We start from the raw sequence: 17726 nt of genomic DNA on the forward strand, positions 1-17726 counted from the left end.
AACCAGCAGGGAAAGGATCTGTTTCAATACTGTGCTGTAAGTGTTGCAACTGTTTTAGGTCTAAAGGAGAAAAAAATCCAACACTCTGAATGCAGGTGACCCAGAAAGGGCTAAAAAGAAGCTGCTCCCAGTCAGACCACCACTTTCCACCTGGTGCCACGTGAGGCTCTGGACAGGTGCTTTCTTTGTCTGTCCCACTCACTTAGTGACACCCAGAGAGACAAGACTAGCTTCATGGGTGAGGCGTAGGTAAGTTCATGCGGCTTGTCCAATGTCACAGGTCTGGGAAGTGACAGAGCCACATCTGAACCTAGATCTAAGTAAAGAGCGGCTATTTCCGATACATCAGGAGAAGAGGAGCAGAGCACTCAGGAAGTTTCCAGACTTCCTCTCCAGGTACCTGGACACCCGGGTGGTCCAGAGGAGCCCGGCAGTCCTGACCTTCCAGGGGGTCCTCTGGGCCCTGGAACACCAGGCAAGCCCTTCTCTCCGGGGACGCCAAAATGCCCTGAGGAAGGAAGGATCAGACTCTGAGTGGTCCTGGATTGCTCTTTGACACAGTGAATCTGTATAATCAAATTCAACCTCCACTGTTCTTCTCTATTTTTGCTTTCTCATATTTAAATAGTTTCCGTTGAAAGGCACGACAACATTAAAAAACAACTAAAAACAAAATGCCCGTAATCCCACCACCATAGCACAACTTTTCCTATGTACACACACACACACAAATAACACCCACGATTTTATATTCTGATTTTTAAAATTAGTATTACATCACAGGTAATTTCTAAGTGTGTCATAGCTCTCCTAATTATCTTTTTAAGTGACTGGCTGATACTTTGCTGAGTCAATTTTAAATCAATGAATCTAAATTCCTTCTACTGTTGGCCACTCCAGTTTGCTGTTATGAAAATGATCTTTATACATCTTTAATCATTGTTTTTCTCCTATTAATTCATGAGGGAAAATTCTTTGGAGTAGAATTTCTAAGTAAATAATATACTTTGATTTTTAATGCATTTTTAAATTCTGAAGTATTTTAAAGTAAATCACAATCATCATGGAATTCCATTCCTAAATACTTCAGGAGGTAAGCGCAAAGAATAAGAACATTTTTTTGTGCTGCCAAAATATCACAGCCAAGAAAATTAATAACAATTCTTAATATCATCCAGTGCTCTTTCCATACTCAGATTCCCCAAAGTATCTCCTTAACATCCTTTGTAGTCGGCTTGTCTGTGCTAGTCCCCTTTCCAGAATCACCCATTCCATCCATTGGATATGTTTCTTAAATTTTTAAAAATCTAAAGCAGTCTCTTTCTCATGATGATGACTCACTGAAAAGAACCGTCAGCTCATCTCTGGTCTTCAGCCTTCGGTCCTTGATGCAGGTTGCAAAATGGTTTGCAGTAAGGGAGGTGCTGACTCAGCCACCAACTGCTTGGTCATTGCCATGGCCAGAGCAGACCATGTTCTGATCAAGGACTTTTTAGTTTGCTGGATTGTTCTCTTGCTAATTCAGTAAGGATAAAACAATATTTCAAACACTTTATATTTCTCTGATAACTAGAGAGGATGACTATTTCCCCATAGTTTATTTCTTATTTATTTAGTTTTTAATTAAGGTACATGAATTACTTTAATTCATGTTATAGGATAAACCATTAGTCTAGGTTAAAACTCACTGGTTGAATCTGCAAATAGAATGTTTGGCTCTGTATTTTCTGCAAAGCCATGGTAGAGGCCTGTAATCATTCTTTATTACAGTACACATGAAACCAGACTATGTTGGTCTATACCTGTTCTCTGATAGAATATCCATCAGCCTCTCTAGGTGTTATTTTTCCTAAAAACGTTTCTGCACTAAAGACAGGACAGTATTATTCTCATCTCCAAATGGAAACGCTGAAGTGTTAATAAAACCCTGTCTCCCAGATTTGTGGGCTTGTGTTACGAGCAGAACTTCTGAGTTAAGTAAGCCGTGCTGAATGTTTTCTCTGAATTGAAGGCAGAGTCTATAGGTCTGAACCCCAGGCATCTTATATAATCCCAGGACCAGCGCAGAGCTATGCCTTCCTGTTAGGCTCATTCAAATTCAATGCAACTTTTTCCAGTCATTGAAAAAATGCATATTTAAGTAAACTCTGTGCTGGTGAATAACATATAATTTAAAATTTCTAAGCTGAAGCCATGACATATGGCCAAAGTGAACAATTTCCATGGGGATAATCACATGAGACCAGATGAACTAGGGAAATTTTCCAAAAAAAGTATAAAATAACTCCGGGTTAGGATTTTTAACTTAAAATTTGATTGAAAACTAGGTGCTCAAAAGAATAGGGCACTGGCCCCATATGCCGGAGGTGGTGGGTTCAAACCCAGCCCTGGCCAAAAACTGCAAAACAAAAACAAAAACAAAAAAAACACCTAGGTAACATCAAAGGCCTTCATTTTGGACTACTTTGAGCTCATAAAATCTTAGTATCTTCAGCATTTACACAAAACATGTAAGTGTGGAAAACGTCTTACTGTTTTGTAACGATGATGTAACGAGGATTGTTACTATATATTTGTAGAGGAATTTTCAGTTCACAAATTCCTTTCAAGGTATCTCACTTGATCCTCTGAATAATCCTACAGTATGCATCGGGCCAGTTTGCAGGTGAGGAAACTGAGGCAGAGAAGATGCTGAACCCGCCCACGGTCATGAGCACAGCCATCATGGAGGCTGACTTGGAGCCACAACTTTTCTTTTCCGACAGTCCTCACTTTGGTGTCGTTATGAAGTCCCATAATGCCGACCTCAACACTGCTTTTCCATCAAACATACTCTTCAGGTACACATTCCGTGAATATATAATGCCATCTAATATATTTGTCTGTGTCAAGAGTAGAAGACCCACAGGAAAGTGGGGGGTGGAAGCAGGAAGGAAGTTTTTGCCCCTGTCCTAGCTTGTTTTTCTGTTAAGATTTCCATCTTAGCAATCTCATGGTATAAAAACAAAGACAATGGAACTTTCCATAATATTTCCAATACACATTCTTTCTATTATATGAAATAAAACCTGGCTATTGCCAGAGGGAATTTTAAGGTCATGCACAAAATTATTAATGTGAGGTTGTTTCAATTTATAAGGGAGCCATCTACATACAAATGACCACCATCAGCTGAATGCTCCTGGGCATGATGCTTTGAACAGTCACCTGTGCAAGGGTGTTTGTTCTACCCACATGATGGATGTTCCTGTGTACTCATGTAGGACACGTGTCTGAGGAAGGCTGTAGATAAATTCCCAGTAGAAGTCCTAAGTGAAAGGGTATGTATATTTTAAATTTTCACGCCTGTTTCCCTAGGCCCAGAAAGGGAGCACCAATTTATACTCATTTTTTTGTTATTTGGAGATAGTCTCAAGCTTTTGCCCTGGGTAGAGTGCTGTAGTATCATAGCTCACAGCAACCTCAACTCTTGCGCTCAAGCAATCAATCCTCTTGCCTCAGTTTTTCTATTTTTACTAGAGACAGGGTCTTGTTTTTACTCAGGCTGGTCTCAAACTCCTGTTCTCAGGTAATCCACTCTCCTTGGCCTCCTAGAGTGCTAGGATTACAGGCATGAGCCACCATGCCCAGCCTTTTTTTTTTTTTTTAGACTGTCGCCCTAAGCTAGAGTACTGTGGCCTCAGCCTACTGAGTAGTTGGGAGTACAAGCACCTGCCACTATGCCCAGCTAGTTCCTCTATTTTTTTAGTAGAGACAGGGTCTCGCTTTTGCTCAAGCTGGTCTTGAACTCCTGAGCTCAGCCAATCCACTTGCGTTGGCCTCCCAGAGTGCTAGGATTACAGGTGTGGGCCACCACACCCAGGCACCCTCCACCTTTTTTTGAAAGACAAACATACATAAGCCCCAACCAGTACGGTAAGACGTCCTAAGGCTGTTCTTCCCTGGGCATCCCGTCCTGTTGGATGGAGGACCAGCACCTGCCCTCCCCTGTGGGTCATCTAATGTAGCCGGCGGGGGAAGAACTCCATGGCACATCACAATCCATTCTGAAAGATTCCATGTTAACTGCTCCTGATCCACCAAATAGTGTTGTTTTGAACCACTTACATTTCTTGTTGGTAATGAGGTCTTATGTTTGTTTGGTTTTCAATAAATTAGATTCAGTGATGGCTCAACCAGGGCACACCTCACTTACAATCACATAAGCTTTTCTCAGGAGAGGGAAAGGGCTGGAGTGACAACTTGTGGCTGTATTCCGTGTGAGTGGTTATTGCTAATGCACCATTTTAAATAATACAGATCGCAGAATAGTCCAAATAGTCATTGCTTGTGGTATTCTTTTTTGACTTTGTCAAAATTTGGGCATGCCTAAGAGAGTTTATTGTTGTGTCAACATTATCAGTTACATGAGCCATGGTGGATAAAATGGAGACTCTCTGCTGTATAACCCTAGTGTTCCTCTAGGCTGGAAATGGTGTGGCAGTGTTTATACCTAATCCTTTGATATTTATCTTAACGTGCAAAGGCGGAAGAAAATAACTGAAAAAAATCCTTGCCGGCTACAAAGATAAAATTAATTGTTCTATTTTTCAAACTAAATTGTTCTTTTTTGTTTTAATAAGAAAAATATGTCACTATACCTGGACATCCAGGGCTACCTGGCTCACCCTTTGGACCAGGTGGACCACACTGACTGGCAGGGTCACCTTTGTTTCCTGTAAGGGATAAACCACATGTAACATTATTTAAGAAAATTTAATTTGGTTTCATACAAGTTACTTAATAACTTTCATGATAGGTGTCTTTATAGTCCATCTTCAAACATTTCAGGAGAGTATTTTTTAAATTCTTTTTTTCTTAAACCAAGACAGACATACAGATGTAAGATATGAATTAAACACAACATCCATCTACAGAACACACAGAATTTCATACTTCACAACAATCATAAGGACATGTAAATCTTGATAAGTTTGAGCTCTTAAGTCCCTACAAAATTTTCAGGTTTAGGTTTCTCTTTAAGAAATATTACTTGGCACTAAGTGACTATATCTTTATATTATCCTTATTTTTAGAAATGAAAAGCAGAAATCGTCACTATTTCAGCTGTTGCAATCACATTTCAAACTCTCTTATAAAGGAAGCTGAACTTAGTGTCCTTGTAAAAATAAAATCACAAAGGCATGCTTTGTTGATGACTTGACAAGAGATGGCACATCTGAGAGCCACCAGGTGGTGACTCCCCTGGTCCCACGAGGCTGTTGGACACTGCTGCATAATGCTCAAGACACAAGGACCCACATTATAGTTGGGAGGTGGTTCCAGGACCTCCCAACTGGGGACTCAAAATGGATGGGAGGGAAGGGCAAGACAATGGAGGGAGTTATAAGCGGCCTGTCTTACAGTACCTGCCCACTAAAAGACGCTGCTAAGGGGGGAGGTCCCCACCAGCACCCGGTGGCAGCAACTCTCCCACCTGATCCTACTTATAATCATGGCTAATTGAGGAGTGGGAATGTGGTCAATTCCAGGCCAGCCAATCTTCCTTTGAGAAATTAGAATAAAAAAGTGAGAATCTGAAGTCTTAGCTATTGGAGCAGAAATCTATTAGGTTTCCCAAAAAACATGATAAGGGTAAAATATCAGTCTTGTTACAAGCAACCACATCACTTTTGGCACAAGCCTGTCTGCAGCCTGTTTTGTAAATAAAGTTTTATTGGAAGATAGCCAGACCCTTTAGTTTATATGATCTATGACAGCTTTCATGCTGCAACAACACAATTGTAGTTATGACTGAGATCATATGGCCCACAAAGCTAAAAGCTTTTATTACCTGGCCCCTTGAGAGGAAAAAAGTATCTTGCTGACTTTGGCTTATGGTAAAAATAAGCCCACTTGTAAATGACATCTGGCTTGGGACTTTAGGTGAACTCTTAATACCTGGTAGGAAGTCATGGCTTTGGCCTCTGTGTGGGCGAGACTCTAAAAGCTGAACCCATGTAATCTTTAGAAGTGATACAGAATTGTAGAGGGACAAGGAGTTGCTAAGCCAAGGTGGACGCTGACCACTTACACCTGAGCGGTTACTGGAGGGCTGTGGTCACTCCGTTAACTGAGGAGCCCGCAGGCATGCTGTTTTCTGCCTGGAGCCCTTGGATCTGAGTGGCAAATATGGACCAAATGGGTCTTGCGTGTTTGGCTGTCAGTAGATTCTAAGAAGAGCCCCGTGGATGTGCCAGTTTCTTTGATGTACTTTGCTTATCATGCAAAAGGTGTGTGCTCACAAACACCCAGGACCGGGACTCTGACAGTGGCTGCTGTGTTTCCAGGCCATACCTTTAGGTCCTCTTGCTCCATTACTTCCTGGAAATCCAGGGGGGCCTGGAGAACCTGGCTCACCCTGACAATTTGATGAAACAGAAGACTAATCAGATTTCAAATACAAATGCCACATGCATGACACGACCCAGTTATAACTTTCTGTAACCAATTTGGTTTTCAGAATTTGCAGTGCTTATGAAAATTGAAGTGCATTACAAGCCGCCTACGACATGTGCCAAGGTTTTAAAAATTGATAAAACCCCGGCAGCAGAGATACCAGGAACAGCAGTTAGTGTCCCACTCCCCAGACTTGGTTTCAAAACACTAATTACAGTATGTCATTTGAAATTTAAATTTTTAATGGACAAGTTGATACTAAAGAAAATATTATTAGAAGTCAGATCACACAAAAGACTTTAAAAATCCATTTTATTCCGGGCGGCGCCTGTGGCTCAGTCGGTAAGGCGCCGAGGGTGGTGGGTTCGAACCCGGCCCCGACCAAACTGCAACCAAAAAATAGCCGGGCGCTGTGGCGGGCACCTGTAGTCCCAGCTACTCGGGAGGCTGAGGCAAGAGAATCGCTTAAGCCCAGGAGTTGGAGGTTGCTGTGAGCTGTGTGAGGCCACAGCACTCTATCGAGGGCCATAAAGTAAGACCCTGTCTCTACCAAAAAAAAAAATCCATTTTATTCCAAAAGATAAATAGTGAATTATATTATACATTTTTCCAGAAGGATCGTGTAGGCTCCTACATGTGTTGTATTTCTGGCTTCTCAAGGGGTGTTTTACTCATGATTGGGAAGATAAAATAAACATATTTAAAGAAAAATCAGTGATATCTGTGGATGGAGCTAGAGAACATCAGGGTAAGTGAAATAAACCAAACACAGAAAGACATCTCACATGGTCTCACTCACATGTGGCAGCTAAATATTGAAAACAATTCATCCCATGGATACAAAGAATAGAATGAAGGTTACCAGAGGATGAGAAGGATAATAATACCCCTTGAGAAACCAGGAACTACAATAAATGTAGGAGCCTACACTTCTGGAAAAGTGTATGATATAATTCGCTATCTTTTGGAATAAAATGGAATTTTAAAGTCTTCAGTGTGATATGACTTCTAATAATATTAGAGGGGGATATGAAGTGGAGATGGTTAATGTTTATAAAAATATAGTTGGACATTTGGATAGAATGAACAACACAGCAACTATCATCAATAAAAAGTTAGGGTGCACTTTAAAATAACGAAAATAGTGGAATTGGAATGTTCCTGACAGAGAAATGATAAATGCCTGAGGTGCTGGATATTCCAACTAACTCTGATTTGATTCATTCATATTGTATGCCTATATTAATAATCAACTATTATATACTCCTGATAATCTAAAAAAAGTCTGTGGTAGCCTTGGATAAGAAGGCTTAGAAAACTGCCAGCGCCTGTGGCTCAACGCAGTAGGGCACCGGCCCCATATACCGGAGGTGGTGGGTTCGAACCGAGCCCTGGCCAAAAACTGCAAAAAAAAAAAGGCGGCGGCTTAGAAAACAGAACTTGGGTGATTTCATTCCAGACACAAGGCAAGTCTGTTCGAAGTTGTCTAAGCCAGACTGGGACATGGGAACTATGCCATGGCAAAATGTGAGGGGAACCAGGCGTGAACACTGGTCAGAAACTTCAGTTCCGTCACAGCCTTCTAGAAGACTCCATGCTCCCCTTGTGCCAACCCTTGTATTCTAAAACCCAGTGACAGGGCAATGCCATACACACTAGTTCTGACTCCTTACGGAAGATGTCGTAAGAGCAGAAAGGTTTTACTATTTCTTCCCTCACAAGGCAGTAGTCCCTTACCTGGTCACCTGGAAATCCTGGAAAACCAGTGATTCCTCTTATTCCAGGTGAGCCTGGGGGTCCGGGGGGTCCAGGAGGGCCTGGCTGTCCATCTTCACCAGGTTCCCCCCTGTGGACTCCCGGTGGTCCGGGACTTCCCGGCTCTCCTCTTCCTCCCTGCACACTGGGACTTCCTCTGTCACCTGAGGAGGGTGGAGATGTTACTGACTCCTTTGCTGAAATATCAAGCTAGGCAATGGGTAGGCTCAGGAACTTGCTCCTACTTTCATGAGAAGAAACCAGGGGTCTGGGGATTCCCGCTTCCCGACGGTCTCTGATGTCAGTGTCCTCACTGTGGAAGAAATTGCTGTGGGCACATTTACGCTATCAGAGGGAGGGGGCAGCTTAGAGGGGTGTCAGGCTCAACGCACTCCTTTTACAAATGAGGAAAAGCTTATGCAGAAAAGGTAAAACATTTGTCCCCTAACAACAAGTGGAGGGGAGAGCTGAGAACCCAGGCTGCCTACAGACCAGGTCTGAGCTTGGGGAGAACACAAGCGTGGCAGTCAGAGTTTTTGCTAGGCCGTGTTTCCATGGATGGGTCACTCAGGTGCTGGGACACCTGTGGCTGCTAGACCTGCAGATTCAGAACCTGCAGTTTAACAAGACCCTGAGGGGATTCAGGTGCTCACTGAAGATGTCCAGGAGCCGGTCAGGATGACGTGGTGTTGATTGTGCTATTCATTTTAGAACCAACTACCCCAAATGGGTACTTTAGACCTGGACCCAGTATTTCATGGAAGGCTCAGGTTGATCCTAGTTTAGAATATCCAAATATCCAGCTAAGTTTAAGCATGGAAAAGCCAAAAATGTACCAGGAGGTTTGTTAGCACATATTTACCTCTACGAATGGCTTTTCCTAATCTCAGTGTTGTTAGGAAAGTGGCCTAATATATACGCTTGCCCGAGTGACCTGAAAGATGCCAGTGTATTTGGTGTGCCTGAAAATGATAAGTGTTTACCTTGTTCTCCGGGGAGTCCATCATCTCCAGGAGGTCCAGGTTCCCCGGGTTTCCCCTTTTTAGAAATGATCGCCATTTCTCCTTCATCTCCAGGAGGGCCCCTGGCTCCTTTAGATATGAATTATGTGACAATGAAACAAACACACATGCAATCTGTCCTCACACTTCACTTCCAGTTTGTAAGCTCTGTGCGAAGCTTCCTAAACTGTATTTATGTTTATCAATGAATAGCATCAACATCATTGACCAACTTCCTAAGGAAGGGCAGTGCCTTCACACTCCTGTGTCACCTGTCCAGCCACCAAGTCTGGGATTCTGTGAATGCCTGTTGAGTGTTTGCTAAATGCTACTAAACAGGTCAGAGTCTTTAGTGAGTTAAGACAGGTTTGAAAGTTCTGGTCTACAAATTGTCTCCTTTTTACCTTTTTTTTTGAGACAGAGTCTCACTTTGTCACCCTCGGTAGAGTGCCATGGCATCACAACTCACAGCAACATCAATCTCTTGGGCTCAAGTGATTCTCTTGCCTCAGCCTCTTGAGTAGCTGGGACTATAGACGCCCACCACAATGCCTGGCTATTTTCAGAGATGGGGATCTCGCTCTTGCTCAGGCTGGTCTTGAACCTGTAAGCTCAGGAAATCTACCTGGCTCAGCCTCCCAGAGTACTAGATTATAGGCGGGAGCCACCATGCCCGAGCCCAAAATTGTCTCCTTATCTTATAAAACTTGAATTGCCCATCTTAATATTTCCAGTTCCATATCTTCCCCTTCCTAGCCACCCTCTCTTACCTTCCTTTCATTAAAAAAAAACAACACGTAACTCAATATGGTTCTCCATGTAGAAATTTCCAAAAGGTAAGAAGGGCATGCCATCTTTCTGCCTGATTTCATCAACACTGGAATGAGCTCATCCCAGCTGGGCAAGAGCTGATTATTAATAATTCAAGAATTTTGCAAGCCAGTTACTAACCCATTGGTAACTTTAAGTCAGCCATCGTGGGGTATTTACGCTATGGTGGGAGTGTTTACACCACAGCAATCGGCAAACACTTCAAACCAGGGCTTTTGTTGTTTGTTTGTTTGTCTGTTTGTTGTTTTGGATTTCAAAGAATTAGTTTACTAGCACACCACTGGCATTAACCCAATTTTTATTTTTTAGTGGGATAATTGTATGGTAGCATAATAACAGCAAACAGCACTTCTCTAAGCTAGCAAAGACTGACTCTTTGATTCTTTGATTCTACATAAATAATTTATAAGCTAGTAAAACAAAAAAATAATAGTAGAATCAATCAACTCACAAGAAAAGGTAATTTGAATTAAATATGAGGCTATTTGCCCAAAAGGCTCTAAGGGCAAAAATCCTTGTTTCTAAAAATTGTCAAGCTTGTTCTTCTCAACACTGGAAATGAAATGTTACCTTCACCCACTATAGCCTCAGGGCTAAGGGGTAAAAGTAAGCATTTACCAAAGATGGACACACAACCTTTAAAGTAGTAATCTTGAAACTTCTATTTTTTATAGTAAGGAATACTCTTCTTTAAATGCTCTTTCTTGAAAGCTTGAGGGAAACTCAATTCCTGGCCCAGATGAAAGTGGATTCCTTGTAGTTCAGAGGTTGCAAACTACAGCCCATAGGGCAAATCTCCTGCTGCCAGTTTTATACAATACATGAGATATGAATGGTTTCTATACTTTTAAATGGCTAAGGAGGAGAACTCAAGACAAGATTATATTTGGTAACGTGAGAATCATGTAAAATTCAAATTTTAATCTTCATATATAAAATTTTGTTGACAATTTTAATTTTATGTTTATTTATGTGTTGTCTATGGCTGCTTTCATGCTGCAAAAGCCAGCTTGACTAATATGACAGAGATTAAATGCCTTGCAAAGCCTGAAATAGTTACTAGCAGGCTCTTTCCAGAAAAAGTTTACCAACCCCTGATCTAACGGAGTTTCGGGGTACAAGAGCTCTGCCTGTACCCCCTTCCCAAGAGGAAAGAAAGTTCTCTGGAACACAAAAGTTATGAACCAACACATTAAGTACCACTTGTCAATTTTTTTCCATTAATAGAGCAATTCATCTGCCATAATTATAAGGAATAAGACTGAGAGGTAAAGAAATTCATTTTCTTTAAAATTCTAAAAAAGCACCATAGAACTAAAAGGAAGAGGAATCCAAGGTGTATAATAGTCCCATTTTATTTTCAGGAGATATTTATAGATTCTGATCAAATACTGAAAACAAAGGTAAGTCGCATCTCTGGGCAGTCACTCACCTTTGGCCCCTCTCACTCCCGGGTCTCCCGGAAAGCCAGGCCAGCCCGTCCCTCCGCGTTCGCCCTTTTGGCCTGGCTGCCCATCTGGGCCCGGCTTTCCTCTCTCTCCAGGAAAACCCCGGAAACCAGACAGCCCCTGGAGTCCTGAGGGAATGAAAAGACAAATTTTTAGGAAAACATTTTAAAGGCTAGTATGGTTTTGATATTCCTTGCAGTTACCTCAGATGCAAACCCCTGCCTAACTCCGAGATTGTACCAAAAGTAAACAACAGGTGTCGATCTCACTGCATTGAGAAGCTAGGCTCTGCTGCCCAGGCCTCAGTTTCCTACCTTGAGGCCCTGGTGTGTATGGTCCTGATCCCCAAACACCATAAGACAGGGTTTTCCAACCTTGTTTATCTCAAGGCACATTTGAACCTATAGGTAAACTTCCATGGCAAACTTAAATTATGTTGATCAAAAAAAAGAGTAAAAAAAGAATACTGTGCTTTGAACTTCTTTCAAAAATAATTAGTGATCTTTAAAGATTCGTGGCACATTGGTTGAAAATCACTGCTTCAAGAAGAGAGAAGTGGGCTGGCGTGGGGACACCCGAAGCAAAAGTACATGACCCCAGGCCCGAGGACTTTGCCGGCACTCCCCAGGGCTTTGGGCTGAAGTGTTCATGGGCTCTGTGCACCTGAAACCCTCAACCCCTTCTCCTACCAATTAGACCAAAACACCCTGCCATACGGAGCCACCCAGCAATACAGAGGACAAGAAGAAGGGAGGTGTCACTGAGGGAAGGATAAAGTCAGACAACGGTGATCTCTGTTAGCATGGTCACAGCAACAGGCTTCCCAGGCAGTGGATTCCACGTTTATAAAACGGGAAGAAATAATGCAAAAGCACCACCTACCCTTAAGGCCTGGAAAACCAGGGAATCCGGCGTCCCCAGGGGGGCCTGGGATTCCTGGCGGTCCCGCGAGTCCACCTGCCCCTGGCAGTCCCGGGAGTCCAGGGAGGCCCTTCATTCCAGCTGGTCCAGGGGGGCCCATGTCTCCTGGCTGTCCTTTCTTACCCGGGATACCTATAACAAATCATAGTGACAATAGTATGTGAAGGCTCAACACTGGCTTCACACACAGGCAGGAAATGAGCACTCACGGTAGCTTTGAAGACGAGAGTAAAAAAGCAAAACTATTTATCAGCTAAAATAACAGTAGCAATTTCCCATCAGTCTAAGGATATACTTTTCTGGATGGACAAAAAGAAGAACAGATTCACTTGAATAAAGGTTTCCCAATAGGGATGAATGAAGATTATGAAGACGTGTTTATCTACGTCCTTGAGTTGTTAAGGATTATGAAAATTTTTTAAATGGAAAATAGGTAGGGATAAAGAACACAAATTTCCAGATGTTTCTGAAGCTCTGGCCAACTGACCTTCAGTCAAACTATCACTTGTGACAAGAGAGTTGTAGAAATCTGAGAAATATCTTCTAGTGTTATTGGTGCTGGAAATATGGCTGTAGGGATAAGTTCTGCCTCAATATTGTTTTAATTTTTCAAGTGGACATACTCCTATATTTGGATAGAAGCAATAGATTTTAAATAATAGAGTAGATAATCTGAATAGAAGGATGAAGATCCTATTGGAAATAGCCCCAGCTGTGGTCTGAAATGCCCGCTCAAATTCATATATTGAAACTTAATCACCAATGTGTCAGTCATAAGAGGTGCAGCCTTTATCAATGAGATTATAAATAAAATTAATGACCTTAAGCAAGAAGGGTGAGAGGGCTGTTTGTCCCTTCTCTGTGAGGACACACAGAAGGTGCCATCTATGAGAAACAGGTCCTTACCAGACACCAAATCTGCTGCTGCCTTGATCTTGGACTTCCCAGCCTCCAAATAGTGAAAAATAAATCTCTGTTGCTTATGAATCACCTAGTCTGAGGTTATTTTATTACAGCAGCCCAGGGTGACTAAGGCAGCCCTCAGTGCCTCAGGTTGGGAGACACTTCCTCATGCTCCCCTCATGCTGGGTTTGCCAAGAACACAAGGTCCTGGGGCTTTTTACCAGGCAATCTTGCAGCAAGCAACCTTGACAAAGGATGTAGAACTTCCCACAACCCAGAAAGCAGGTTTCTCAAAAGCTGCTAGAAGGCGGTAGCTCCCAGGATCAGGGAGTCCTCTCAGATAATGTGACTCACTGTGCCTGTGGTACCCAGCTAGCTCCTCTTCCATGGCCCCGTGGGACGTGGGTGACGTGAGGAAATGACTCAAACCATCATGAAACTGGGGAGTAATAAAGTTCATCACCTCTGACCCATGACTCTTGGCTTCCGACACATCCATAGAAGAGCAAGAGGTGGGCTCAATGAGTTATAAATAAGGTCAATCCCAGCGTTTTCTTGGTTCTTGACACCTGCTGACACTTACCTGGGCTACCTGGAGCCCCAGGGAGTCCTGGTTGCCCTGGTGTCCCTGGAGCACCTCTTCCACAGGAATGGCCAGGTGGACCTGGGATACCTGGAAACCCAGGGCTCCCCTCTTTGCCTTTGGGACCTTTGAGACCTGGGAGTCCGGGAACACCAGGTGGCCCTGAAACGATACAACGTGCTCATGACGTTCATGGCAGAAAATGACACAGATGGCCTACAACAAACTGCTCGTGTATCTCAACACTGGAAATGAACATTTTGATATTGAATTAGTGCTCAAATGGGTTAACTCTGAATGGATTTTCTTATCATAGACGTAGTGAGTGCCAAATGAGTGGGAAAACCACGCATTGCCGAGTTACTGGATAAGGTTGTGTGGACTACAAGAAGTTGCCTATGCAAAGAAGAAATCACTTGGTTCTTCCTGATTTTAATTAACCTCTACCCTTTGCATCAGTCTTTACCCCACATTTCCACAATACTTGCAAACCAGTTCACACTGGAGGAATTTGCATTGTATTAGAGATTTTATTGCTTGCACTCTCAAATTTCTATTTGTTGAAAAGTTATTGTCATAATCTTCAGAAAGAAAAATAAATCAGCCATAATTCTACACCCTAACCCCCAAATATACTTTATTTTCCTGTTTTGTGTTTTGGTTCATGCGTTTATATTTAAACAATAGTAATTAGTCACAGTGCACATTCAGATGTTGAGTTATTTCAGTTTTTGACCAGGGCTGGGTTTGAACCCACCACCTTCAGTATATGGGGCCAGCGCCCTACTCACTGAGCCACAGGTGCCATCCAGATGTTGAGTTTTTTCAGATTGCAAATTAATCTGCAAATGTTTTCCATTTTTGTTGCAATCTTTACAAATGTTAATTGCTAATAGTTGAATAATATTCTTTTGACTGCGTCTGTCTGTATATAACTTAAATCTCTGAGTTTCCAATTTTTTTTTTGTTGTTGCTTTCCAATTATTACCTCTACTGTGGCTAATACTAGAAGGGTTATTTTCATATCTACAACCTTCTTCAGTTGAACACTTCCCTTACGTGCATTTTCATAAGAGAGATAGTAGGCTTACTAGGTTAAAATTGTTTTGATTGACTCACATAATGTATTATCTGGTTACTGTCCAAGTAACTCTTTCTTTATATGGGAATATTTTGCTTTGCAAACTATCATGCAAGCTCCTTGAGAGCAGAGATAGGGGCTAATTCTTCTCCTCTCTTCCATGTGCCTGGTATGAATGTACTCCAGTGGACACCTAATAAATATTGGCTCATCCACCACTAGAAACATGTTTACTAGAACAGTGTTTTCAAATGTCTGGTCTGCAGTCACATCTTGATCTCCATCACCCAGGGGTTCACTGACCTGGATAATGCTGGCCCTACCCAAGATGTAAAGAACCAGAATTCCCAAGACTGGGGTCCAAAAGACTGTCATTTTAATGACACCCTCCCCCACCCAGGGTTATTTTTAAGTTCATTAAAACCTAAGAAACTCCACTGTGGATCCTGAAGAACCCTTAGCCATTTTAGAAAAGGCCCTGAGTCAGTGCCCAGCCATTTTCCCATCTTGAGTGCCACTTCCCTGCTGCTACTGTAGCTGGAGTGAAAATCCCTCCACCTTGTCACCTGTCCAAAGAGAGCTTGCCCAGCTCTCCCACCGAGCCTTCCAGGACCCCAGCCCACACAGCCTCTCGCTGCCCAGCTTTGCCCAGCTCTCCCACCAAGCCTTCCAGGACACCGGCCCACGTGGCCGCTCACTGCCCAGCCTTGCCCAGCTCTCCCACTGAGCCTTCCAGGACCCTGGCCACACGGCCGCTCACTGCCCAGCTTTGCCCAGCTCTCCCACCGAGCCTTCCAGGACCCCGGCCCACGCGGCCCCTCGCTGCCCAGCTTTGCCCAGCTCTCCCACCGAGCCTTCCAGGACCCCGGCCCATACAGCCCCCAGCTGCCCAGCTTTGCTGAGCTCTCCCACTGAGCCTTCCAGGACCCAGGACCACATAGCCCCTCGCTGCCCAGCTACTCTCCCACCAAGCCTTCCAGGACCAGCCCACACAGCCCTCGCTGCCCAGCTACTCTCTCACCAAGCCTTCCAGGACCCCAGCCCATACGGCCCCCAGCTGCCCAGCTTTGCCGAGCTCCCCCACCGAGCCTTCCAAGACCCCAGACCACACAGCCCCTCGCTGCCCAGCTACTCTCCCTCCCACGATCTCTGTCCCATCCACCTTCGACCTGGGCACAGCAGTGGCAGGTTTCATGGTCCCTGCTCTGGGCATTTTGTGGTGCTAACAGTCTGCCCTAAGCCCAAAGCATGCAGATTTACAATGCACAGGCAATACTGGGGATTTGGGTTATTTGAAATGTAACCAGCGTCTCTGAATGAGGGAAAACACTTGGATGAAATTTATATATTCTACATACCTAAAGCAAGATAGTATTTATACTCATTCTCAGTGACCTGTTCCCAAACTGAGCTGGCTCTGTGGGCCAGCAGAGCTTTCATACCTTCAGCCCCTGGGCATCCTGGGTCACCTTTCTGGCCTTTTGTCCCTGGCACTCCTGAAGGACCCCTCTTTCCCGGGGGTCCTGGGTGACCAAATGCAGAGTCTCCTGGGATTCCTTTCTGGCCATTCATTCCAGGTGCCCCGGGAGGGCCTGGGGGCCCACTAGGGGAAGACCCCCTTCCACCTGCAAAGCCTGGATCTCCCATATCACCACGAAAACCTATTTTAAAAAAAATTTAAATTATTATAAGTATAGAACCAATGTATATGACTATTACTTTGATAAAAACACATTTCTAAAAACACAGGGGTACTTACTAAAATTAAGAGCAGTTTTTAATAGAGAACTCTTTTAGCTACCACTTGAAGACAGATGAATTCTCACTGTGTTTCCTATAAGCCAATGATGTTCCCCTAATCACTTTCATTCTCTGGCAAACATTCTGGCTGAGCAGTTTCAGCAATGCTTTAGGTGAATCACAGCATGTAACTCATGCTTCAAGCTGGAAGAAACCCTGGCATCTTATAAAATTATCGTAATCTAAAAGTTATCACAAGATAGCTAAGGGTATAATGTAGCAGGAAAAACCACTTCGCCATTCGGTAGAGATCCCCGGGCCATTTCCTTACTAAAGTCATCATTTTTAGAAATTTTCAAAAGTTCCTGATAGACATTCATTCCCAAAGCAGGAAAATCACTTCACTTACCGGGTGGACCTGGTATTTCCGATGTTCCTGGCTGACCACGCCGCCCTTTGGGTCCATCTGAACCTTTCAGCCCAGGAGCTCCCCAGGGACCTGGTAATCCCTTTGGACCTAAACGATGATAGCAACAAAACATGGATAAGACGTGTTATCAAATGAGAACCAAAGGAGATAATTTTTTTTAAGTCTATGTTAAGTCCTTTTTAGAATATTTCTACTTTATAGAAGTAAAGATGCTGCCTGTCTAGGCTTCCAAAACCATTTTATGAGTCATATGTTCCACATAAGTTTTATGGAAAGTGGTTTGGTCAGGACATTTTTTTCAGAAACCATACCCTAAAGGATTCCCCCTGGAAGCCTTTGGAATGCACACCACCATCCAGATGACTTTTGGGTACCTTCCCATGTTAGGTCACAAACACAACTATGCAAGCATAGTCTGTCCTTATAGGAGGACGGGGTGGTGGCTGGTGTCCACCACAATAAGTAAACAATACATTAAAGGCCAAAATCTATTTCCTCGCACCTTACTACATTTGCTGTTAAATGAAGTATTGGCAAAAAGGACCTGCAAAAGGAATTGAGATTTTATTTTGAAACTTCTGTGATTTCCTATTAG

General features: G+C 43.2%; 1 protein-coding gene across 12 annotated transcripts in view; it reads right to left on the reverse strand.

Moving 5' to 3' along the window:
* Positions 1–17726, reverse strand: part of COL4A4 (collagen type IV alpha 4 chain) — a 122932-nt gene that overhangs the window by 31924 nt on the left and 73282 nt on the right. For all 12 annotated transcript variants that reach the window (XM_053598295.1, XM_053598296.1, XM_053598290.1 and 9 more), the window contains 10 exons: positions 17111–17218; positions 16404–16622; positions 13881–14042; positions 12356–12526; positions 11458–11601; positions 9177–9284; positions 8176–8357; positions 6337–6400; positions 4641–4715; positions 401–508 (listed from right to left, as the gene is read on the reverse strand). In XM_053598295.1, coding sequence (XP_053454270.1) covers positions 401–508; positions 4641–4715; positions 6337–6400; positions 8176–8357; positions 9177–9284; positions 11458–11601; positions 12356–12526; positions 13881–14042; positions 16404–16622; positions 17111–17218 — 1341 coding nt within the window. The remainder of the gene's footprint in view (positions 1–400; positions 509–4640; positions 4716–6336; positions 6401–8175; positions 8358–9176; positions 9285–11457; positions 11602–12355; positions 12527–13880; positions 14043–16403; positions 16623–17110; positions 17219–17726) is intronic.

This window comes from Nycticebus coucang, chromosome 7 (genome assembly GCF_027406575.1).
Source record: "Nycticebus coucang isolate mNycCou1 chromosome 7, mNycCou1.pri, whole genome shotgun sequence".
NCBI lineage: Eukaryota > Metazoa > Chordata > Mammalia > Primates > Lorisidae > Nycticebus > Nycticebus coucang.